This window comes from Rutilus rutilus (genome assembly GCF_951802725.1).
Source record: "Rutilus rutilus genome assembly, chromosome: 21".
NCBI lineage: Eukaryota > Metazoa > Chordata > Actinopteri > Cypriniformes > Leuciscidae > Rutilus > Rutilus rutilus.
The window spans coordinates 19,733,207-19,760,434 of NC_140226.1; the positions used below are offsets into that span (position 1 = coordinate 19,733,207).

General features: G+C 38.6%; 1 protein-coding gene across 7 annotated transcripts in view; it reads left to right on the forward strand.

The window, feature by feature from the left end:
* Nucleotides 1-27,228, forward strand: part of ehbp1 (EH domain binding protein 1) — a 130,964-nt gene that overhangs the window by 68,147 nt on the left and 35,589 nt on the right. For 4 of the 7 annotated variants that reach the window (XM_084392939.1, XM_084392940.1, XM_084392941.1 and 1 more), the window contains 5 exons: nt 4,872-5,747; nt 7,311-7,352; nt 7,438-7,578; nt 21,031-21,199; nt 25,090-25,263. In XM_084392939.1, coding sequence (XP_084249065.1) covers nt 4,872-5,747; nt 7,311-7,352; nt 7,438-7,578; nt 21,031-21,199; nt 25,090-25,263 — 1,402 coding nt within the window. The remainder of the gene's footprint in view (nt 1-4,871; nt 5,748-7,310; nt 7,353-7,437; nt 7,579-21,030; nt 21,200-25,089; nt 25,264-27,228) is intronic. The other 3 variants (XM_084392944.1, XM_084392945.1, XM_084392943.1) reach the window with 1 other exon arrangement.

A 27,228-nucleotide genomic window follows, 5' to 3' on the forward strand; every position in this document is an offset into this window, starting at 1 on the left:
GATATTAATCACACACTTAGAGGAAAATGCCAGTAAAATGAGGTCTAAACAGAAGAGACACACACACACACACACACACACACACACACACACACACACACCGTAAACTTGTGAAAAACTCCCATTAACTCCTGTTGTTCTTAAATTAAGTATAATTGCTAGACAAGACCCAAGCCCTTATAGACTTTTGAAATATTATTATTATCATATATAAGCCATATGTAGTAAAATATTATAAAAAAAATTATATTTGAATATATTTTAAAAAGTCATTTATTCCTGTCATTGCAAATCCTGTGATAAATTTAAGCAGCCATTACTCCAGTCTTCAGTGTCACATGATCCTTCAGAAATCATTCTAATATGCTGTTTTGGTGCTCAAGAAACTTTTCTTATTATCATCAATTTTGAAAACTGTTGTGCTGCTTAATATTTTTGTGCAAACCGTGATACATTGTTTCGACATTCTTTGATGAATAGCAAGGATTTATAAAAAAAAAAATTTTTTTAACAAAGTTGAAGTCTTTACTGCCAGTTGTAATCAGTTTAATGCATTCTTGCTGAAAAAAAGTATTAATTTCTTAAAAAAAGAAGCAAAAAACACTAAACCTTAAACTTTTGAATGGTAGCATAAAAACCAAAGCACCTGCTCAGATAATGATGACGGCCATACAGCAAAGTTAATGCAGAAGTTCTCAGTCCTGCTCCTAGAGATCTGCCTTTCACACACTCTTCCTTTCATTTTCAGCTGAACTTACTTATCTGCTTCAGGTAGATATTCACGAGCACGATTTATGTTTTTTCTCACTTTCTCCCTCTCTCTCTTGTTATTGTTTTACATTATACCGTGTTCCATTCATTCAAGAATTTTCAGTGGGATGTGCGCAACAAATGGGCTTTGAGAGAGAGAGAGAGAGAGCGAGGAAGGTGTGGATATTGCTGTCAACTCTCAAAATCCTGTTTAAATAAACCGCCAGGTGGCTGTGCCAACAAGGATTATTCCAAGCATCTCTCTTCCTCTCTGTCTCCCTCAAAACACACACACAATGCACAGCAGCGCGCGATATGAAACAAATGTATATTTGCTGAAGAGTTGCTTCCTGGATTTGTTTGGAATCTATTTGGATTTGTGGATGTGTAAAACGTAACTGTAATTCCGCTCCATTGATTGATCACTGTATTTTGGAGTGCTGCAGATTATCTCTTATTTCAGCCCTCAGATTAACTCCATTTAGACTTTATTAGGTGTGTTTAATGTGCTCCTTGCGCTCTCCCACCATTCCTTTCATCTGTCATCACTTTATCCCTGCAGTCACTTCCTGACTTCATTTCCTGCCCTCTCGTTCAGTGACTATCATATACACAATTTTCCTCTCTCCAACACAGCAAAAGTGTGCGTACTCTCGCTCTCTTTGAACGATGAATGACTATCCCGAGCCGAGGAGGTTAAGAGCACCCTCTATACAGCCCCAAACACACACATTTAGATAACTGCATTCATTTTCATGTGATAGAATCAGCGCGACCCTCTCTGGCACAGCCGTGATTGCAATAATCTCCATTGAAATATGACAGATAAGAACAATCAATAGCAGAGGGGAGAGGAGGTTTGGTCATACAGGCAGTGAAAAGAATTATTTTCTCTGTGTGTGTCGAGAGAGAGACTAGCAGTAATTCCCCGTGATATCTGATCTGTGCGTGCACGTGTGCGCCTGCGTGTATGTGTTCCTGTGTTCCTCGATAAATGTGCAGACGGGGGAAAAAAGCCCCCTGGCTGTGTGTGTGACTGACAGCGATGGATACCTGTCAATCATTCAGCGATGTCATTCACAAAACAAAATGCTTTTCATTGTCCGTTTAGCGTGGGGGAGGGGGCGACAGACTGGAGCAGGAAGGGAAAGTCTTAAACACACAATCGCGCAGTTCACACGGGTTATTAGTGCTGCTGCATCATTTATACACTGAAAGAGTAAACAGCACATTTCTGTCTGTTGATTAAATACTGTAGGTTTGGTAGTTGTTGACGCAGTACATCAGAAGTGTAATTTTAGGGTTAAATCACACTCGCACACAACCTGCTGTTTACATGGTGTATTTATTTTAGTCAAGCATGAATTGCTGTTTTGAAGACTAGAGCAAGACTAGAAGACTTAGAGCAATGAAACTGAGAACCTCAGGAAACTCTGAAACCTCAGAAACTTGTTGTGCTCCCTGTAAACAGACATGAATACAAACACTTTTTATCATCTATATAATTTGATTATATTTTTAATTATAAATAATTATATATAATCATATACTTTTTCAAAGTTTCCTAATTTTATTTTATTATATACTCTACCAAATGTTTGGGGTAAAAAAATAAATAAAATAAAAACCTTATCAGTAATAATGCATTAATTTGATCAAAATTGATCGTAAAATCATTTACAATGTTGTAAAAAAAATATCTGTTTCAAATAAATGCTGTTCTTTTGAATTTTCCTCAAAAAATCCTGAAAACCTGTATCTCACTTTCCACAAAAATGTTAAGCAGCATGATAAGAAATGTTTCTTGAACACCCAATCAGCCTATTAGAATGATTTCTGAAGGATCATGTGATTGAAGACTGGAGTAATGATGCTGAAAATTTTTTTTTTTATAATTTAATTTGTAATGATTATTCACAATATATTGCTGTTTTACTATAAATATATATTTTTTTATGCAAATAATGTCATTAAACTGTTTTTTCCCCCTAGTTTCTCTAGTATGTTTATTCCTGCCAAAAACTGATTGTGTAACATGCGAAGGAAAATAATGAGATTTGGACCTCATTCAGCTGCAGTGTGAATGTAGCTTAAGTTTAAGAATCTCAATCAGACACTTATCCACCAATTATTCACTCTTTCTTTAGAGTTAAAACCCAAACAACACATACCTGAAGACTCTTTGTTTTCCCAGCCTTCTTCGTTCCCCTTTTTTCTATTCAGCTGTCTGTACCTTACATTTGCCTTGCTCTGCAAAGCTCTGCATCACCATTGTTAGCCTCCAGCAAACAGGAAAAAGAGAAGGCACGAGAGAAAGAAAGATGAGATTAATTGTAAATTGAGAATCGGCTTACCTTTGATTATCCCTCCCCTCCCTTTCTCTTGCTTTCTCTCTCTCTCTCGCTCACGCCAATAAAGGGGACAACCCTGATAAAGTCAGTAGCTGGGTAAGCAGCAGAGGTTGAGACAATAGTCAACACTGGTCAACAGGCTGAATTCTTTCGGCCATCAGCTCGGCTCTGATAGCGGCTCTGATAAGCCCAATCTGGGGGAGGGCGAGACAGAAGCCTAATTTGTAGGCTTTGCCTTGTACTGGTGTATTCTCAGATTCTTAAGAGAAAGAGAAAGTAACTTTTCTTTCATTCATTCGGTGGATTACCGTGATAATGTCAGCCAGTTTACTTTCACTTCTTCCTTCCGTTTCTCTCTCTCTCTCTCTCTCTCTCTCCCTCTATCTCCCGATCAGGGATTGAGTTTGGCTGTTTGATTATCTGCCTGTTCTCCTCAACCGGACAAATCAGTGCAATTATACTCACTGCCGAGAGAGAGAGAGTGACGGAAAGGGGGAAAAGTGAGAGAGAAAGTGAGGGAAATGGAAGGAGAGAGAGTGGGAGATATATGCGATAAGACTGAGGCAGGATTAGTTTAGTGTTTCTTGGTATCGTGCTCTCTTATCATGGAGAACCATCCTTGACATTAGCTGTCACCGCCTGCCGCATCCTACTGATCCCAGCTTGTCTTATCCCAAATCTAATTCCTGCATGCATCCCACACCCTAACTGTTTCTCCTTCCCATCACCCTACAACCCTCTTCCTTTTCACCCTTTACCCTATCGTTCTCTTTTTCCCTTCATCCCATACTTTGGCGTTCCGTCCCACCCTACCCCCTGTAGTTTACCCTTTCACCCTTCATTCATTTTCACCCCTCAACCTGTCTGTCCCTTTCACTTTTATGCTACCGCTTTCTCCCTAGTTTACTTTACTTTAATACTTTACATTTTCATCATACCTCACATTTTCCCCTACTATATTCTCTCCAAACCCGACCCTTCCACCTTACCCAAAGTAGTCCAGATTAACACCCGCCATGCTCCAAATACAAGTAGAAATGGGCTTTGATAGATAAATCAATAAAATACTTTGTTAAAAACTGTTAAAAATTTATATATTTAATTAATTAATATGTTTTGTTATTTATTTATTTATTTATTTATAAAACTATTGTCTGACCCAGATTTTTATTTATTTATTTAAAATCTGTAAGAATGATAGTCTGACCCAGAATAATTTTTTTGTTTTGATGAATTATTTGGTTGACAGGTTTTAATTTTTAATCTTGCCTATGTTCTATCATTTGTTCTATCTATCTATCTATCTATCTATCTATCTATCTATCTATCTATCTATCTATCTATCTATCTATCTATCTATCGTTCTATCGTTCTATCGTTCTATCAATCATTCTATCATATGTTCTATCGTTTATTAGTTTTTTTTATTAAAAAAAATAAAAATTAAATTAGGTTAAGTCTAACCTGACTTAGAATTTTTTTTTTTTTTTAGAGTTTTTTAAGAGTACCAGATTTTTTCTTTTATTTGTTTACTTTGAATTATTTGGTTGACAGGTTTTATTTCATTTAAAAATATTATAGCGATTCTCCCACTATTGACATTTCCAACTATTTGCCCTTCAGAGACAATGTTGTTGTTTTAGTGCGTTACGAAGAAATTACTTTTCTAGTCCACCAGTCCTTGTTTTATTTACCCTGTTTAATTTGATACTGTCCTTTATTTTCTGTGCTTTACTTGTTTTAAACAATGATCTCTTTTTGTGTCTGCAGGCATATGATGTTTTTGCCAGCCTGGGAATCTCTCGGCTCCTAGAGCCGTCTGACATGGTTCTGCTGGCGATCCCGGATAAGCTGACAGTGATGACGTATCTGTATCAGATCCGGGCACATTTCAGTGGTGAGGAACTCAACGTTGTGCAGATCGAAGCCAACAGCAGTCGTAGCACGTACAAAGTTGGAGATTTCGAAACGGACACAAACAGTTCTATTGACCAAGACAAGTTCTACGCCGAACTCAACGACATTAACCGTGAGCCCACTGATCAGGATGCTGCAGAAAGTAATGGTGAGCATGGTGAGAAAGAAGAGGAAGTGAAGTCAGTTGTGACAGGCGGGGGATCTGGTTCTCTGTCCGTCTCACCTGGGGAAGTTTTAAAAGAAGTGACTCCATCTTTACGGTTGTCTAAAGCAGGCCGCGACTCTCCAGCAGCTCCAACGATCACAGAACTTCACCCACGACCCGCCCAGAGCACCAGAACCAGCCTGGAGACCTCCACCAGCCAACCTCCGGCTGCAGAACAGAAAAAGCTCCTCAAAGCAGATACACTGGACATGGGTGACCTGCCTCACAGGCTGGAGAGAGAAAAGGAGAGAGGGCAGTTGGGTGGGTTGACCACCGCTGAGACCAGAGTCTCCAGGGAGCAGCACGAGGCTCCACGACCTGCCGAAAAACAAACTGAATCTGCGTTGCCCACATGGCAGACCGGGTCTTCTCTAGCAAACACACAAAAACTGGGCTTTACATACAACAGAGACACTGATCTTATCAAGAAGAAGAGAGCGAGTTTGCGCCACTCGGAATCTGACAGCACGTCAGACAGGAGTGCCCAGACCAACCACACACACACACCCGCTAAACACACACAGGTAAATGTCAACACACACACGAATGCTTAGATATGCACATATATCTGAAAACAAAATGACAACATCTGTCTGTCTGACTGTAGTTCTGTCATTCTGTCGATCATTTTTTGTTGTTCTATCTATGTGTGTCTCTCTCTAAAGTCTATAAACCTTATGTCTGTCTGTTCTGTCTGTCTGTTTTCTCTATCATTCTATCTGTCTATTTATTCATCTTTCTGTCATTGGCTCTATCATTCTGTCTGTTATAGATCTGTCTATCTATCTATCTGTCTATCTTTCTATCTATCTGTTTGTCTCTGTCTGTCTTTTTCTGATAGTTTTTAACAAAACTTTATGATATTTTTTTTAAGTGTCATGAATTTATATGAATTTCTGTTCATTTTAACTTTACTTCCATTCAAATTGTAATTCTGCATCACGTTTGCTACCTCAGTTTAAATTATACACAATATTTCACACAACCCTGGTTCCAAATATTCCGGATAACCAAGAAATACCAGGGAATTTCAAGTGTGATTTCCAGGCCTAGAAAAGTCATGAAAAAATATATTTTTAAAAAGTCCTAAAAGCTCATGGAAATTTCTAACATTACTATTTAATTGATAAGAAATGACACTTTGTTAGTGTGATGTAAAATGTATTTTTAAAATACCTTATCCAATCATCACAAACGACTAGAAAGGTCATAGAACTATTTTGGAAATTCATTGGTCTAAAAGTGTGGGATCCATATTGAGCGCTGGAGATGACCAAATCACACATGACAAACGGTTCAACACAAGCAAGTCACCAACATCAAGCACACATACACACTTTCAGGGAACAAACACAGGTAGATACACATGCAAGTTAAATGAATAATGCTCTGAACATTCCCAACAGAAAAGCAGTTACAACTTAAATGGAAAAAGCTGGCATATAAAATCAAAGCACATAAAACTGTTTGAAGCTTTATACATGTTTGATATTTTTGCCATTTTGTGAGACGCCTGATCGGCATAGACAGCAGCCGCGTGTCACTCGGAGTGGCATGTCATTATGTACAGGCCGTCCCGCCTGCAGCTCTAATACTGACACGGGTTATAGCGTGTTCCGCATGAGAGCCTCTCCTCATCTATACAGCATGCACACACACACTTGCAGGTGTTGCAGCATAGCCAACTTTTATCACACACTCTCCATGTATCACTGTCATTTCTTCCACTGAATAACTTTCCAGCTTAGATTTGTCCTGATTTTATTTTGACATGTCATCAAGGCCTCTGCTGTGACATGAGAGGTGCGCTACCATGGTGACATTTACTTGCCACAGCCTTAAGTTTGTTGGCACTTCATTTGGCTGTTTTACTGAATGTGTTGCACAGTGTAGTTGCCCTCTCACCCACAATGTTAAGTGATCAGGGCAAACATCACTCTATCTTCTCTCAGCTGTCAGAATCACAGCCATACCAATCTGATGATAACTCATAGCGCTTAGAAGAGATGCTGCTCTCACTCCGATATAGGGGAATGAGGCATCTACTGATTTGTCTACTTACAATTTTTATTTTTTATTTTTTTCAGGAAGTCGTAACTGCACCAGTGTCTAACAATAAGGAAGAGAAGGTAAAACAGATCATGGTTATACAAATACAAAAGGAAACTTTGTTACACTCAAAATTGAATGAAAACCTCTTGTTCTCAATTGCAGAAGGTCCTGTCTCGTCAAGAGGAGCTGAAGGAGAGGGCCAGGCTGCTATTGGAACAGGCCCGTAGAGATGCCGCCATGAAGGCTGGAAACAAAAGCACCACTAACGCACAGTCGCCTACACACACTCCACAGATTATTGATGTGAGTTCACACACATACACACTTTTACTTGGATATTGACATTCAGGGGAGACTTCTGTTTTTTACACTGTGACTTTTGAATGTTTTTGTAAGTAGTCTCTTATGCTTACCAAGACTGGATTTATTTGATTAAAAATACAGTAACAACAGTAATATTGTGAAAAATTATTACAGTTTAAAATAAAAATGTTCTATTTTAATATATAGTCAAATGTAATTAATACCTGTGACAACAAAGCTGAATTTTCAGAAGCTGTTACTAAGTTAATAGTAAGTTGGCGATCAAGAAGCAGTTCTTCTTATTGTTAATGTGGAAAACAATTGTGCTGTTTAATATTTTTGTAAAATCCATTCGAATTTTTTTCAGGATTTTTTTTTTTTATGAATAGAACATTTTATTTAAAAATAGTAATCTTTTGTAACATTATAAATGTCTATATAGACAGACTAAGACCCAGCTGTTAAAGCTATTTTTTTGCATTTTAATAATTAAATTCTTTTCAATTTTCTAATTGTGGATGTTCCCAAAAAGGGAGTGTTTTTAGTGTTTAAATAAAACTAATTTCTTGGGACAAACTATTCCATAAACTATTGCCAAGTACAAATACACATCTAGAAGGTCCTTTCTATGGCTCCTCTCTGGACCTGTCAGACAGGAAGTAATAGAGATTAATATTATTCTATAGCCAAGAGCCTGCATGCCAGAGTCTCTCATTTCACACAGGACAAGTCTTTAAGGGTTACTCAAGGGCTCCAGGTAGTGATGTAGGAAGTGACCAGTCAGAGAACATCAAACTCTACTGAGCTCAGTACCGCGGGACGGCTGACACTCGACGTCAAAAAGCTCAGGTCACATCCGAATAACATTTCAGTTCTCCTGACATCCTGTTTTAGGGGAAGCATAGTGTGAAACGCAGTGGCATAAACATACAGAACCACAGGGGAGGGGGGTTTCAGGACATGATGAAATATCTGGCGTGTGGTGGATTTATTCAGACGTTTTGCTGTATGAATTTTAAAAGGAAATGAGATGCCCTTGAATGAAATGCATAAGAAAGCAAAGAACAGGAACAGGAGGGCACCTCAGTGTGATGCTGCCATAAATTAAGGGTTTTTTCAAAGAGCAATATTTCCTTTTCTCGCCGTCTCTTTCTCCTGCAAAAGTCCTCTGCGGTCTGATGAAGGGGAGATGGTCCTCATCCCGTAAATTAACCACGAATTAGCGTCTGTGTGTGTGTTCACAGCGCCTCCATCCCAAGGACGATGTGCTAATGAGGCTTCAGTGCATTAGCGTGCCAGAATATTGAATTGTTTCACTTTTTAATAGAAAACATTGATCAAAAGGGAGCGTTGCTTGGCACGCTGGTAATTGTTAGTGATTTAGATTAGATTAGTTGATGTCTTGTTTTGATTAGTAGGCCCTGTTATCTTATCACTGGCCTCTGCATGAAGCTCCTCCGCTAAGAAGAGACTTTACGCTTTAGCATGCAGAGGGAATATTTTAATTAAATTAAGACTTGTTCCATTCTTTCAAAGTGTAGATAGAGATGGAGGGGTGAAAGTGAGGATGGATGAGAGCGAGAGAGTGAGTGAAATCATTGGGGTGTAGTGAGCACTTTGGTATGGGCTGAAATACTGTGTGCTTCTGGTTATTGCTAACTGTTACACGTTCTTGACATTCAGATAAAAGAAGAGCAGGGAAGATTTGATTAGTTTTAGAATTACAATTCAGTGGATGGATGAGAAAGAGGAATTGCCTACATTTGAAAAATGTTTCTCTTTTGAGAAAATTGACCCCAAAATTACATCACTGTTCAAAAGTTTGGGGTCATGGGGTCAAAATGTGTTGATTTTAGGAAGCATTCAGTTGAACAAAAGTTATAGTAAATACATAATTATCAAAGGCGTTTTGAACTTTGTATTCATCAAAGAATCCTAAAAAAAAAAAAAAAAAAAAGTGAATATAAATTGATAATAGTAGAAGATTTCTGAAGAGATCATGTGACACTGAAGACTGGAGTAATGATGCTAAAAATTCAGCTTTGCCATCACAGGAATAAATTACATTTCGAAATATAAAAACATAGAAAATAGTTATTTTCATTTGTAATAACATTTCAAAATATGACTGTATATTTGATCAAATAAATGCAGCCTTGATGAGCACAAGCTACTTCTTTCAAAAACAAAGTTTTGCTGGGATGTGACGTATATGACATAATATGGCTTCTTTTTTTTTTAAAGTGACTAGCCCTTCATTATTTATTAGAGGGGGGTCAAACCATTTCAAGGGGTCTTTTTAATAAAGCACTGCTTCTCCATGGTTGCAGTATTGTTAGCAGTTAGCATACATACTTGATTGTGTGTGAAGATGGCCAGCGGGCCAGTCATTGTCCACAGTCAGTGGTGTGTATCAATGGGCCATCAGTGAGCCCACCCCTCTCATCAGAACTGCTCTGTGTCTGTGTGTGTGTGAGTGTGTGCTTCTCTTGTTCTTTTACATGCCATGTTAATTGTGCTCCATTGTGCTGCGATGGCTCTCTTGCTTTGATCTTTGTCACCACTGTCTGTCTCCCTCACACACTCTCTCTTTCTCTTGTTCGCTCTCTGTCTCCCAGCTTTCCTACTCATTGCTAACTCGGTGTATATGTGTGTGTTTAGGCCTTTGATAGTAGGCTAACGGTATAAATTGTTTAGTAGTGGTCATTGTACTATGGGTAGGTGGCCTTCACAATCCATTAGGACCAAACCTCTGTGTCGCTCTTATGTTCTTCACCCCCTGGTGAGAGCAAATCGCTAATTAATGAACAGTTAGAAAAAACACAGCGGCACGACGTCTCCTTCATGCTAGTATACACATACATGCACTCTTTAAGGAATGTTTCAGGCTTAATTTAAGTGCTATTGACATTTCTGGCATAGTGTTGATTACAACAGCAAGATCTTTTAATTCCAGGAATTCCAGAAGATTTAAATTACACTGAAGCACCAGTGTTATTTTAATATTATTTATATGATGTTTTAGTATTTATTCATATTTTAAATTCATTTTATTTTTATCTTTTCAAGTTTTAGTAATTTGATGTGCTTTTTAAAAATCTTTTTTTTATATATTTATAAAAATATATTTATATTTTAGTGTTAGTACTTCTTCAATTTAAACACATTTTATTTTAGCTAGGTGCCAAGGCAGCATTTCTTATTTTTGTTTGAGTTTATCTAATATTTTTTAGTTTAGTTTATTCCAGCTCTAACAGTCCTTTCCAGGTTACCAGAGTTATGTCATAATGACAACAAAGATGAAAGACTTCCTGTAATTTCAAAATTCAAAAGAGTTGATTTAAAGAAAAAAAAAAAAAAAAAAAGTAAACATTATTTTTATTTTTACTGCCTTGTCTTTAATGTCAAAAAATGACATTTTGTGGTAATTAACATTATGCCACAATTGCTGTTGATAGATCATTCCTTTAACTCTCTCCCACTTTTTTCATTCTTTCATGGGCAAGACCTTTAAAAAAAGTCAAGAGAATCTTCTCTCTGTTTCCTCTTCCTTCTTTTCTGTCCTCGATGAAGAGACAGCCAGGGAGAAGGAGTGATAGTATGGGGAAATGATTTTTATTTATGTAGTCCTTTAAATCATAAAAAAGGGAGGGGGGGGAGGCAGAAAAAGGGGACAGTGCATTTCCTCAGATTTTCTCAAGCATTAGTTGATCAGTGCAGTAATTTCACAGCGCTTTGGCCAGGGTAATTATGGAGGATACGGCGAGGGGGAGGAAAAAAAGAGGGAAAAGATTCCAGGTGAGCTTCCTCGTGTTCACTGGCTCGTTATGATTAGTTTAATTGGACTGTGTTTGATTTTTTCCGACGAGGCCCTGCTTCACCCTCCTGACTCTCTTCTCCGTCCTCAGCCCTCCCTCCCGCTCTGTGTGACAGTGCGGTGACTTTTCAGAGCCGCCCATGACCCTCCCTCTCAGAGAGAAACGGAGCAAACCTTTGAACTTGTGGCGGCCTCCCAGTGCGCTTGTGCGTGTGTGTTTTGAGGCAAACCGCTGCCTCTATCATGTTCAGTTTTCTGCCTTGTTTAACTGTGACGTCAGTCATAAAATCAACACGTAATCAAATATATTGCTTTTTCTATGTAAATCTGTTTTCCGTGCTAACGAACCACGTACGGCAGTATCTCTCTCTCTCTCTCTCTCTCGCTCTCTCTCTCTCTCTCTCTCTCTCTCTCTCTCTGTAGTCCACAGTCGTTAGCGTCTGCCTACCTCTGATGCGTGAGAGTCAGTGGGAAGGCCCGGGGAAGACCAATTGTCCCAGCAAGCACCAGAGACTCAGAGTTAATTGGGCCAATTAGGCCACAGTCGTCCTCCTGTTCTCTGTTCTTTGGGTCTGACGCCCTCAAACGATTCCCTCAGACTTTCAAAGGAACCGTGACTGTGCCTTCCATATGCATTTTAACATGCTGACGTGACTACACAGGCTCTCTCGCGCTGCATTCCGATTGTCTTTTTAGTTCGGAATCCTTTCTTTTTCTGGTGGATTCTCGTCTAATGAAACAGAATGGATAGAAGGTAGTTGAAGGGCTGTGAGTGTGGAGATCAAAGCGGTTGGTTGGAACAGAGAAACTGTTAGAGAGAGAGAGGGAGAGAGAGAGACGCCCCTCCAATCTCTTCATGAGTTGTGATCAAGCCACTGCTCTCTCCGGCATTACGCACACACAGTTATTTCTCAGTGGGGCTGTCTCCTCTTTTTTTTTTTTTTTTTTTGCGTCTCTCTTTTTCTTTCTCCCTTTCCACCACAACAACCACTCTTTTCTTCTCTTTCACTACATCATTCCTTTCTCTCTTTCCTACCGCCCTTCAGTTTTTAACCTCACTCATATGTTGGTCTCCTATGAATAAAATATGAAGGATAAAAGCATAAAGTTTAAGTTCATTTTGATACGAAATTGCAATTGTTTAATCCAGTTATTTCAGTCGGACTGAAAAGTGTTTGTTTATAGAGAGAGAGAGAGAGAGAGAGAGAGCTAAGAGTGTGTGTGTCTGTGTGAACACTTTAATTAAAGAAAGTAAGTACACGCATTAGTACTATATTTTCCAATAACTTGATTTTCTTTCGCATTAATACATTTTTAATGGTCATGCTCCAAGTCTTGCTAAAGACTGAAAAATATCAAACTTTTTAAAGTTAATATGAAACTTAAAAAATGTGCATTGTTGTCCGCAACCCATTTTACTTTTGTAATTTGATGTATTACTGATCAGAAGTGGATATTCATCGATTCAGAATAAAAAAAATGCAAGTTTGCTAAAACAACTAGTTAGTTAACTATTTGTTTAAAATTAAACAATACAGTGCACAGCATATCATTCATGGTCAGTATGTTTTGTTTTTTGAAAGAAAAAAATACTTTTATTTATGAGGGATGCATTCAATTCTATTTCAACTAAATGCTGTTATTTTGAGCTTTTTATTCATCAAAAAATCCTGGAAAAGTATCATGTTTTCACAAAATATATTAAATCAGCAACTGTTTGCAACATTGATAATAATAAGAAATGTTTCTTGAGCACAGAATCAGCATATTAGAATGATTTCTGAAGTACCATGTGGAGTACACATCACAGGAATAAATTACATTTCAAAATGCATTAACTGAAAACAGTTATTTACAATTTTAATAATATTTCACAATATTACTGTTTTTGCAAAAAAAAAAAAAAAAAAAATCAAATAATTGCAACCTTGGCGAACGGTAGTTTAAATGATAAAAGTGGAAAATTAAGAGGAAGAGTGAATTATAACATTTTGATAACAGGTTACAAAAAAGAAAATGTTTTTAGAATAACAAAAAAAAGGAAAGTCAGAGAAAGAGCAATTTATTAGATTTTTTATGGCTTTGTATGTGTGCACCAATGAATCAATTCACAATAACACCAGAAACGTGCAGTAGGAAAGTAAATGGAGCCAATTTTGATTTCACGTTTACTTAAATGCATGTTCCTGTTGTTATTGGGAATGATTCATTTGTGCATTTTAACAAAGTAATAAATTGCTCATCCTGTCACCAAGCCCTGTTATTTTTCAACCCTCTCCCCTCATCTCTCAATCCAGTAAATTCCCAATTGACCCAATCTTGTTTTTTTTTCTCTCAATGAACCACGTCACATTACGGAAGAAACCTGACTTTAATGTTGACTGAAGCAGGTGTGTGTTGTTTGTGAGAACAGCTTGTGGTGAATGGCTCTTTCTGCCAGGTAATTATGTTGTCGTGTAAAGGGCAAAGTTTTCTTCCCACTTGCACACAAGCCGCCTGCTCAACCTGTTCATCTACTACTGTTTCACCCACATCAGGGGTTTGTCTTTCCAACTGCACACATAAAGCGGTGTGTGTGTGTGTGTGTGTGAGAGAGAGCAGTATTGACACACAGCTCTTCCTCCATCTATATATCCCTCTTGCCTCTGGCTCTCTGCAGTGAAATAAGCATGTTTTGTCCTGTTTTGTTTGGTAGTAATCCCTCGCTTGATATTATTTTCATTCATGCCCTCATGAGGTGTACATATGCATGTACGTTAAATGTCAGATGTCTTTCTGAGGGACAAACCTGGCCAATAGCCTTTATCCTTCCATCCTCTACTTCTCCTCTGAAATGGGTTGGTAACTGTTTGACAGGGTTATTTTTTTTTTTTTTTTTTTGAGCCGGGTGCTAAGGGCAGGCTGTGTAGCCCGCAAGACATCTATCTCTATCTCTCTATTTATCTCTTTGCCCTTGCACCGCACCAGTATCATCTACACACATGCAGAAGCATAATTATGCCATGTACAACAGCCTTTGATAGCATGTACAGTTTTCTTCTTAATTCTTTATCAAATGCATTGATCGTGGTGTATGTGCATTGATCCAGGAACCACATCTGCAGCCCAGCGATAAGGCCACGGTGGCATCTCTCTCGCGTGCACGCTCTCTCTTGCTCTCTCTCGCTCTGGTTTGGCTGGGGGCTAAAGCAGGCTGCTGTAGGATTAGCTGATGCTCAACTACTTGCATTTTAAGTTGACACCTCAACACCAAGCAGAGGCCACATTACAGAAGAAAAGCAGTCCGCCGTCCGTCCGCCCAACGCTTCCCATCCCGTACACTCTCACTCTCTCTTTCTCCCTCTCTTTCTCGACTACATATAATTGGATTTGTGAACGGGAGCAGCCGAATGCTTCCTTTAGAATGGCCGGGGACACAAGGTGAAGTTTTCTCATTACAGACCACGAAGCCAGGGGACAGATCATAGACGATCTGTATTTTCCATTTAAAGAGGACAGAAATGGGAGAGAAGGAAGAATAAAAGAGAGGAGGGCTTGATAGACAGTGCAGAGAGAGGGAGGTGAAGAGGACAAGGAAGAGTCTTTATTTCACAGGTCACTTTCTAAAGGACGGAGAGAGAAGGGGGGTTGATGAGCCCGAGACGTGGCAATGTTTTCATTTTCTCGAATGTGTCTCAAACATTGCATTCATATTTGATTGCTTTCGTGAAAGCACTGAATTTTTGGGTTTGTTTTTTACTATGCAGAGTTTAAGATTATTTGCGTATACCGTCTGTATGAGTTCATAGGAAAGTAGGGTGGAAAATAAGAGCCGGTTCTTAAAATAAGATTGATTGCCATGAGGACTTCATCAGTTATAATTATGTCGGCAGTTAACTTCATTGCACGCGATTCATTGCAGTTTAAAAAGTCTGTAAATGCACTTTTAAAGATATGAGTATTCATATTACAAAAAAACGTATAGAATTTTTTGAAATATAGAAATAATGCAATGTTTTATATATAAATAAGTAAATAAATCTTTTTTTTCATTTAATGGCTGAAAAAAAATATAGAAAAAAATTGAGATTTGCTCAAAATTACATTTAACAGTGTTGTTGAAATAGGGTTTTTAAAAGAGATGCACCAATGTATCGGCCAATAATCGGTATTGGCCGATAAAAGCAATTATTTTTACTATTGGCCATCGGATGATTGTTTGAAAACAGCCGATGATCTGGGCTGATTATATCCTGTCAATCAAAAGGGGGCAGAAAAACGTCAGATTGCAACTCATACTGTGTGTGAAGAAAATGTCTTGTGTTGAATATAGGGCTGTTGAAGTAAATGAGATGGTATCGCATTAAGAGTTATGGCAATCTTAAAGCACGCTCCATCTCACCTGTAGTTCAAGCCAGGGTTGCCAGGTCCTCCATTTTTCCCCACACAAAACATTATTTTTAGTGCACCCCATTCAATAATCAAAAAGAGCTTTGTGTTTTATTACTTCTGATAAGAAACAAAGTCTCGGCCTTCAATTTATGTCCATTTTATCACAAAATTCTAACTATAAATGGCATTTGACGTTCTTAAATGTGACGTGATGGATCGCTGTATCGCTTCAGTTTCAAGTGGCAGCATGAAGCACAAGTCTTTTCTTCCAATTTAATACAAGTTATCGCATGAAAAAAACATGCATGAACATCAAATGGTTTGTTGAAAGATACAGTATAACTCATGTAATCACTCAATCAGTGTTTCAAACATGGAAAGACGTCAATAAAACAGCTTGTAAACAATGTCACTTAATGTTGCATTTACCTCAGGAAAGTTATCTGATGTTTGTTAGTTATAAAAAAAACAGTAGAGAGGGGCTAATTTAGTGTTAATTATATATGTATGTTTGAAAAAAATTATGAAAACTACATTGTGTATTATTATATCTGAAAATAAAAAGATATAAAAAAAAATAGTTTGGGCTTAGTTGTTAGTTTTAACCTCTAATATTATAGTATAGTGATATTCCCTGTATAGTTTACTGCAAATCAAATCAAACTATCTGTATCTGCATCGGCATCATTCTAAATATCAGTATCGGTGGAGGTATTTAGTATCGGTGCATCTCTAGTTTTTAAAGATTAACTTTAAGTGAGCGGCAAAGGAAATCTAAATCTAAAAATAGGGGAAATGAGCATGCACATTTAAAAATACAATACAGAAAAAGATATCGGCCAACAATAATATCAATATGGTCCTGTGCATCCCTAGTAATATATTTTTTTCCTACTAAGAATTTCTTCATCTAAAATGATATAATTAGACCAAACAGGTTGTTTTCCCATCATTTTCCATTTTTCTTTAAAATAACAAAAATAACCATCCATGGAATCATTCATGCAATCAGAACCATAATTGATAAATTACTAATGATTCCCGTCTGTACACACACGTTTGTTGCTGAATGGGATAAAGATCCAAAACCTCTCTTCTTCTGCGTGTGTGTGTGTGTGCGTAGCCCTCCCCTTCTCTGCACACTCAGTGTGTCATGACAAATATATCTGTTTGTGCTTCACTGGCTGGCACCGTCTCTGGCTGGCTGGCACGGCTGTGTTAGCGCCAGGGCCCTGAGCCTGTGTGTGTGCCCAGCCGAGCGACTCCTTCCATGGCTCGCTGCACCCCCGCAGCCCCCACCCACCCTCCAGCCCCCTCCAAAAGAGCAGCCAGGCTGGGGCAGGCACCGGGACCCCATACCCACTGTGAGTGCTTCTGTCTGGGCCTCAGCTCTACTGCCCACCCCCTCTCTCCCTGGATCTCCTGTCCAGAACGAGGGCGACAGCCCTCCATTATCTGCTTTTGCGACTCTCTCCCTCCCATTTTACTTCCCAAAGGATGGAGTGAGGTCTTCCCACACACCATGCTTTCTTCTACACCTTTAACTATGACTTTGTCATCGTTTCTGCCACCCCTGTGTTCTTCTTTCATTTTCCTCACTCGTTCTTGTGAATCCCCTCATTATGCTTGGAGATCTGCAGCTGGGAGGTTGGATGGGCCACTGATCTCTCTCCCCTCTCTTCCTCTTCCTTTTACTCCCTCTTTCTCTTCCTCTCACTCCAAGCATAGCTCAGTTGGAGAGTCCAGACTGAACGGTCAAGCTTCAGTGTAGCTGAAGAAGAGCCACTTGAAGTCCATTTGAAGAGAGAGTCATTAAAGAAATCTCTTCATAAGAGGACAGACAGTTTCACACCTCATTGCTGCTGTAGAAATGGATCGTTCCACAGTGGTTATTCTGCACATCGTGCAAGGCTGATTCATTTGGGGAGTTCATTTGTATCTCTCAATGATGGTTTTGACCTCATACCTCATACCTCTCTTGATTAAAATTAAGGGTTTTATTGACATGATTTTTTTAAAGCATTAATACATATCACATTAAACAATGATGGGAAAAAATGGCAACATTACAATAAGGTTAAATTGTTTTTTATTATATTTTTTTAAATAAATTATTTTCATAGTGATTATTTTTACAGCATTTATTAATCTAGCTTAATATTAATGTATAGAACATTTAAATCTTACAAAATATATTAGTATATGTTGAAAATATATTAATATATGTTATTGCATTAATTCATATTAATGTCTAGAATCTTATTGTAAAGTAAAAAAAAAAAGTCTTTCTTTTTCACTTTTCAACTCCAATGCAATTAAATCATATAAAAGCATAACATATTGTGAAATATGGTGAAAAAGTACAGGCCTGGAAAATGTAAAAAATTTTAGTGAAAGTAAATTGTTCTGTTTAGGGAAAGACTCACCGATATGCATTCAAGTGTCTGGCCTTTTTTTTTTACTATCAATGTCAACATCCATTTAATGTGAATCAGCTTTTATACTAGCTATACTATGCATTTCCAACTTCATAAAGCGTCTGTCTGCACCTTTACAGATTTGACCAGTTTAAGCCTCTGTTAAATGTTTCAGCACAGTCTGTATGGATGGAAGCATCTCCCCTTTCCTCTGTCTGCTGCTGTTCTTCATCTCTTGTTAATTTTCCATGACTACAGTATTACAGAACATTTCCTGAGTTGCCTAAAAGCAGTTTACACTGGGCACGGTGGTAATCCTGTCCTCTGGGCACACACACACATGGAATCTCATTTTCTTTACTAATGGCTAGCCCAGCCCTGAATCACTGTATGTAAAACAGTGTGTCGAAGGTTGTGTGTGATGATACCTGGAAGGTTGAGCCGATCATGTAGCGTTTTAGACTTCAGCTACAGAAAGAATGACAATTATATTACATTAAATTGTATGATGAGCACAGGGCAAAAGCCTCACAGCTCAAAAGAAAAATACATTATTATAGTGGCAGATTTTGTCACACTCACAGAAACACATGGTTCTCTTTTTTTTTTTTTTTTATAGCCATATGATTAAATTGAGCAATTCCAAGTCACCCCCCTTTTAGAGCAGATGTATTCATTTTGCAAGAGCATAGTGGACACACACTCGCACTAAGCGTGCCCAATTCAGCTTTTGCAGGAGAGCTTCTGTGTTTTCAGGTGTAACCTGGCCTTAGCTTTGTCTTGCATGTTCAAATTACCCTGAGACTCAAGGGCCCCTAGGCTGGACCCCTGAAAAGTGCTCCTGGGATTCCCTCATCTGCATCTCTCCGCTTATTGTCCTTCTGAACAATGGCCTCAGACAAACAGTGTCCACAGAAACAGGTGAAATGGGGTTAATTAACTTAACGCTTTTGTAACCAATTGGGCTAATTCACTCTCTGCTTTTTTCCTTTAGAAACCTGTTAGAACCTTGAAAATGTGTGCATGTGTGTGCATGTGGCTGTCTATGGAGCCAGTTTACCCATCATGCTAAGCGAACCTGTCTAAATGTTAATGAGTGGTAGTGATATTGCAACTTATAAATATCTCACAAATTTATTTATTTTTTTTCGCTGATGATGACTGGACAGAGCAAAGGAATCAGTGTGGACCTCATCAAAAGTCGTTAAATACATTTACACTAGCCAGCACTTCATAAGACACATACTGGATAAGAACATCCTGATCAAACCTGCCAGATCCAACAAAAAATACAGGTTCAAGATGCACAGGATCTGGTAAAATGCATTTAATGTTTCCATAGTCTTATAAAGGAAAATAAAAAATAGTTGCTATACTTAAGGAAATTTATTTCAGTATAAAATGCTTTTTTTTACCTACTAACCATTATATTTAGCAGACTGAATAAGTCCTGTAGATTAAATTACATTGTTTAACTGGAACCTGGGCAAATTGAGTAACAGTCACAGAGCCGGTCACAATTAACAAAGCTTATTGGCGATTTAAAAAATGTTATCACCCAAAGGAATGACACATAGGCTTTCCAACTAATGTAAAACAATATTTACATAGTATAATAGTAGTAAATTATCTCTCTCGCAATGTCCCGCATTGTCCCGCAAAATCACATCTATGTCCTGCAACAGAGCAATAACCAGGTGGTTACCCTTGCTCCAGTGCTCCGGGGGAACCGTATGACGTAAGAGGGAGATTGAATTAAGCATCTATAAAGCAAAACAACAGAGAAAAAAACATAGCCCTCCGATACCATGTTAATTTAATTTTGAACTGATTAAATCCAAATTTAATCTTAAGGTTTTTAGAAAAAAATCATCTTAAACATCTTTAGTTTCATTTTTGAAAAACTAAAGCTGGCCCTCGCCATGGAAGCTGGAATGGCGTTAAAGGAAAGGGAAAAAACTCAAACTGATTAATTAGGAAAAGTTATTTCACCACCTGCATGACGTCATTAATGTCAGTTCTGCATTGTTGAACCTTGGTTCAAACAGTTTACTACGGTTGTGACTAGCTAGTTAATTTCTCTAACAATGCATCACACTGTGGTAGTTAGCAGCGAGTTATGTCATCGTACATGAAAACACCCCTGGTTAAGTTAAAGTTTATGTAATAAAGGTTACTTCCATAATAGCTAATAGATTTATTCATAGATTTGAAAAACAAACATTACCATTGTGATACTTTGAGGTGCTCTTGAGGGTGAACTTGATCTTTAGCCTCTACGCAGACATGGTAAAACGGTGGTCAATGCCATTTTATGTTGCCTTAAAAAGATTGTGTGACATATCCAATATGGCAAACTGTTTGTAGGAATGTGGTCTGTTATTAATAAGCAGTGTTCACTAATGAACGTAGTGAAAGTTTGGATCCAATGACATTTCCCGATCCTTGTCGTCTTCTCTCTTTTCCTCATCTGTCTATTCCCAAATTGATGTTGTGAAGTAGTTGATGCATACATTTCTGTCTCTACCTCTTGTTGATGCACACAAAACACTCATAAACATGTAGTCGGAGAAAAAAATGACACTCCAGTAAATATCTCAGGTTTATTATGTCTGGATATAGAATCAATGACAAATAAACCATGCAGTGAATCTCTCTCACTCGCTCTCTCTCTCTGTGCCAGAGACCCTCCATCCTGGATAGTAAAGAAAGCTGCTATCAGTCTGATCTGATGGGAGAGAGAGGAGTGAAAATGGCATTTCTGTCAATTTCTTGAGATGGCACCCGTTCAATAACCCCCCTCTCCCTCTGCCTATGTCTGTGTGTGTGTGTGTGTGTGTGTGTCAGGAGCGTGATGAAGAACGGCGCAGGCAGCTGCGAGAGAGAGCCAGGCAGCTGATAGCGGAGGCTCGATCTGGAGTAAAGATGGCTGAACTGCCTCTCTATACTGACTCCACCTCTATTGCCTGTAGTGCAGCTGGGAACAACTTAAAAGGAAGGTCAAAGACAGCTGGAGGTGAGTGCAGGGGGGCTTTTATAGGCCGAACACGCACATACACTCACAATGCATAAACACGCACGCACACTTTCTCATAAGCATGCAAACGCACATGCAAATCTGCATGCATTCACGCTGAAATACCACACACAGAAGCTCTGTTCCAAAACCTAGTGACCTGCCTATCTAGACAGTCTCCCCAAATGTACATACCTTGCTTTGCGAACTCTAAAATAGCTTTACATCCTTCATAATTAAAGGGGTAGTATAATGCCCTTTTCACAAGATGTAAATGTCTTTGATTTCCCCAGAGTGTATATGTGAAGTTTTAGCTCAAAATACCCCACAGATATTTTTATTTAGCATGTAAAAGTTGTCACTTTTTGAGGATGAGGATGAGCACTTTTTGAGGTTGTCACCTTTAAATGCAAATGAGCTGCTGCTCCCGGCACAGAGGGCGGAGCTTCAACAGCTTGTGTCATTTTACCTCACACAGACGTGCAATGTGTGTTCAAGGGGCGGGGTTTATGTAAATTCTAGGGTTGGTGATGTCACTAACCGGGAGGAATGTTGTGTAGTCCCTACCAGCCGTTTGTTGTAGTCCTTAAAAAGCAATTTCTTTAAAAGCAAATATGTCCCTTTGCTTTGAACTTTGAGCATTGTAACTTTACAGATGTTGTTTATGCTAAAACAGCAACATTACACTCTAACTAAAGTTAGAAAAGTGAAATCATAATCAACCACCCCTTTTAAGGTAAACCCACAATGCATTGCTTCATGGTCAGATGAAAAAAAAACATCCAAGATGGCTGATAAAGAAAAAGGGATGTTGAATATTGATATTACTCATTCACTGCCTAAAAATATTGGTATTGTTTTGCCCAATATGCGCTAGTGTGCTATGTACATTTTGAGGTACAATATGAAAGTAAATGGGGTACAAAACAACAGGTTTCATTATATGGATAAAAAACACAGACATGAAAAATATATTTTTTGTTCCACAGAAAAAAAGACATACAAGTTTAGAGCAACATGAGGTTGTTATTTTATTATAGAATATATATGTATATGTATGTTGTATTTTCTGCTTTATTTTAATTATTGCACTAATAACTGCAGAGTAATATTCATGTTAATGTCGGTTGGAATTCAATCCCCATGGTAATGTTTATTCTGATGAGACCCATTTTGTCAGTGTTTGTTATTCCTGGCTCCCATAGGCTCCCTGGAAATGTTAGTGAAAATGTTCCTAACAGAACATTAAGGCCGAATGCTGGTGTTTGGCCTGTGAGATTTTTAATTGGCTCACGAAGCTTGTGTGTGTGTGTCCATTAGGAGCAGGCCATATGTGTGTGTCCATTAGTGGCTTTCAGCCCTTAAAAAACGTTTTTGTTGCTCACTCCGTAATGACAACCAACACTTCTGCTTTCAAGGCCCAAAGGAGCATTACATTAAGAAACACACCAACACACCCACATAGTCTGAACTCTAATTTGAGGTGTTCACAGAGGGCTTCACTTCCATTTGTTCAGGCAGTCGCTTCACACGTAATCCTTCGGAAATACATCAGGAAAACTCTGGCGACAGCCAACAGTGCCCTGCGCCCCAACACGCACACATACACACCAGTCCACGGCCCAAATCATCATCACCGTCATTATAACACACACCCATGCTGGGTAATCAGTGTCTCATTGTCCATGGAGGACTCCTATAGACCGGATCTTCTTCAGCTCGGGTTTCCTGCCGCGTCCCGCGTTATCATCAGCCACCATTTCTCCTTTTATTTCACATTACAGGACAATGAGACGGCACGTTAGTGTAACGCTAGCCGTTGGGAGGACTGTGCGGAAACAGTGGGGCATTAGCATAGCGGGTAGCTGTGGTGTGTTATTAAACGTGTTTACGCCAAGGGGTGTTAGCGTTGTGGCTAGCTGCTGCGTATAATTAAAAGCACGCACGTACGTCGAGCGAGAGGGGTGTTAGCGGCGCGTCAAGGTTTTGTTTAATACGCGAGGTGTTAACATAGCAGGTTAGCCGCTGTGCCTAATTCTGTGCCGGCTCGTGTCCGTGTGTACCATTTCACAGCTCAAGGGGAGACACAATATTCCTCTCCTTTTATCTCTTTCATCTCTCCCTCTTTGACGCCCTCCATTTTCTCTTCATCCTCTCCCTGTCCGCCTAATAGTGTTCCCTCCTCCACAATCACGCGTTTACCACATCTCGGAAACTCCACAGAACACATCTCATGTCCTGCAGAGATGGACAAACCTGCATATGGACAGAGCAGAGGAAAAACGGGTTAGAGAGAGGGAGAGAAAGAAAGACAGTTTTAAAAAACGGTTTATTTGGCCTTTCAGGCTGTTGAACTCTGCTAATTGTAGAACTCATTAAAAATCAGGTTGGAGGGAAATGCTATAGGCTTGATGCACAAGGCCTATCGTGCAGAACGCATAATCCCACCAACACACACACTCACACATACACACTTGAATACACAAACACTCTGCTCTAATTCTGAGAGAGCTCAAGCTGAGTAGAGCAAAACATTCACCAGCAAAACTTTCACCAACTCCAGCAGAATGCGTTCTGTTAATTAGCTTAGCACTGCCCTGTGTGTGTGTGTGTGTGTGTGTTGCTATATCATGGAAAGTAAATTAAAAAAGCATGTGAGAAAGGAAATAAGGAACATGCTGTCATTTCTTTTTCTCTGATTTTCAAAATGTTTTTTTCTGGAGAATGTCATGTGCACACAGGGCTGCACGATTAATCGAAATAACACCAAAATCATGATATGGCTTTGTACGATAATCAAATCACAAAACCTGTTATTTTATGAAATAAATATATGTGCTGGGTGGTTCAAAGTAAAGCACTCTGGATCATGAGCTGCTCGCACATAAAAGAACAGTGTTTTCAGTGTCTCAGAGCAGCTCGGTTTACATTAAATGCTGCTCCACTTGAACTCCATCTCTGCATTTGCTCTGAGTTTGGGTTGCTTATAACGTGCGTTTGGGAAGATGACAAACTTCCCAAACTTGTACTGAAAAGTGCTAATAAACCAGCTGTTGTCAACACACGAGAGAAGCCTTAAGTCTCTCTGGTTTTCCACCAAAATAAAAGCTTTATGGTTTAACGTTTGAAAATTAAGAAATGAAGACGACCATAAATGCTGAAATTGGTGTAACTTTACAGTTGTAGTGTAAAATAAAACTCTTTATTTTACATTGAAATATTACAATTGTTTATTTTAATATTTATATTTAGTACTATTGTTTAAAAAAAACAAAAATACATTAATGGTATTCACAAACATTACAAACAAGCACAGGAAACCTGGAACCTTTTTTAAATCACATTTTAAATGGCAATCAGACTAAATGCAATTTGATTTTTTTCCCTTAAATCATGCAGCACCATTTTTCCTATTTGTTCTGTCTCTTATTTAAGCGTGTGTGTGTGCGGCTTTGCTCTAGTTACCATATAACTGAATGAGATCGATGTGTTTGGATTGAGTGTGTATTGTCAAGGGCTCTGTGGGATTCAGATCTGTGGATGCGGAAGAGGAACTCTGGAGGAGATTTTGCCGTCAAGGCCAAATCTGCCGTGCAACACACACACACACACATAAAGCTCAGCTCTCTGCCAGACACTCTCAGCCATCTGCCTGATTTTTCTCAGCTCAAACAAACACACCCCAATGTGACAGCAGCAAACTTTTTGTTAAGGAATTACCGTTTTATGTATAAATGGGTCTAAACAAATGCTTTTCTGACTATTAACTAACATGCAAAGTTTCCTTTCCTGCTGGAATGCCGAACTAACGCTCAATGCTTCACTAACCACCTCTGTCTCTTTGCTCTTCTCTTTTTTTTGGCCATCCCTGTTTGTTTGTTTGCTCGCAGACGTGGTGGATGGGGTGAGTGTGGAGGGTGTGGATGAGGAGGGCAGGAGTGATATTGAGGCGGCGGCATTTCACGCTGATGATGTCTCGCATACTAACCCTGAGGAGGAGCTGTCTTCTTCATGTCTAATGGAGGATGATTTTACTAACTCTGCCAGTGACTTGGCCTCTCTGGGTAACCCAACACTGCATGACCTGTGCTTGTATTTGAACATGTGTGCATGGTAACGCTTGTGTGTAGTGATTTATCTGTTTGCATCTACTTCTGTTAGTGTTCAACTTTAGGTTTTTTTTTTTTTAACCTTTGACCTTTTATCCTACCATAATGACCCTTCATTTAGTAGGGCTGCATGATTAATTAAAATCAAACTGAAATCATGTTATTATTATTATCATTATGGTCATATTGATATATAATAATACAATATTTGGTCCAAATTGTGCAGCCCTAGAAACAATTCTCTGAAAAATCTCAGATAGTAGTTTCCAGTGGGATTACTTTCTATTTTAAGCACCTTTTAAAATGTATTTCTTTTAATTCAAAATAAGCTCATCTGTTTCAGACACAGAAGGGTTGTTTGTGTCTGTAAGAGTTTAATTAGTTTAATTAAAAACTATTTGAACATATTCTCAAGACAAACACAATTATATCTTCTAAAGAGATGTTTGTTTTTTGTTTTTGTGTCTTGCTGAGCAAGTCATATGATATGATATATATGATTTATTCTCCTTCTCTTTACTTAACTTATGTACAGTCTATCTACATTGTTTGTTACATTGTTGGGTTTGTGTTTTTGTCTGTTATTGTGAAAAGGTCTATATATTTTTTCACAGACAAAATCGAAAATGAAAAACGAGCTCATTTTGCTCATTTCAGTCTTACTCTTTTTTTTTTTTTCATAGCACAGTTGGACCTGCTTGCAATCACATCATTCTCTAGGGCACAGCTTATTGGTTACTGCTGTATCAGTAGAAAATGAGCTTGCATGCTCAACCTTTAAATACTTGGTCAGCATTTTCTGTAGCAGTTGCAGCATACTTTCAGAAACCCTCCAACTTCCCCAGCTCCACCTGTATAGATCTGCTACGGGTAATTCATGTATACTATATTGTACAGCAGCAGCGTGTCGTGTATGCATTGGCAGTAGCTAGTCCCATACTTGCTTTGCAGCAGCGTAGCAGATTTATTCCGCCAAGACCAAATATATCAACATTGTCATACCCATTACTATGCCAAACACTCACTATGAGTTGTCATGACAGAAATTAATGCATGTCATTATCATGGTGCACACTTTTAGTTAGTTGGGGATGTGACTCTTGTGTTTGAGCAAAACTGTTGGTCACTAAACAGACACACACACAAATGACTCCTGTGGTGTTTTTTGGGCGAGAGAGAGGGATGCTGGGAGACGAGGAGAACAGGACCCACATGAAAAGCTTCCTCACCTCACTTTCATCTGTAGCCCAGATGAGAGAGAGAGAGAGAGGGCAAGGCTACACCTGCTAGTGAAAGGTTACTAGAGAAAGACAGACTTGGAGAATATAAAGACTGACATAAAATAAGGCACCAACACATGTGAAAGACAAGTCTGCGTGGGAAGGAAGAAATTTAGAAGTCATTGTTCATTTGAAGAGAAAGAGGGTTTGTTTTGTGGTATTGTGGGTTGTTTCTCTTTCAATTAATCGCAGGGACTAGCACTGTTCCCTTTAAGCCGTGCACATGTGTGGCTGCTCACTAGCAGTCAGTTTCAAAAATAGATAGAGGAAAGCTAGAGATTTCTTGAATTTGAGCTAAATGAATGGACAGCGTTTCAACTGGAGTTTATCCGAGTGTCCATTGAATTAGAGCTAAATGAATGGATATCGTTTCAGCGGGAGTCTATCCGAGTGTCCATTGATTTGTTTTGATTTTTTTTCAGTATGCAGCTAAAGCTGTGAGAAATCTTGTGTGGAAATACACAGCGCTGATTAATTCCCGAGAGGATTAGTTCACAAACAGTACAGTACAAAGTTCACTGTGGCATATACAGAGGCTCACAAAAGTTGTGCATTATTTTTATTCATATTTGTCTTGTTTTGTGATCTCAACAAAGCAAGTTAAAGAGTTTTTCTCTCTTCTTTTTTTCCAAGAGAGAAA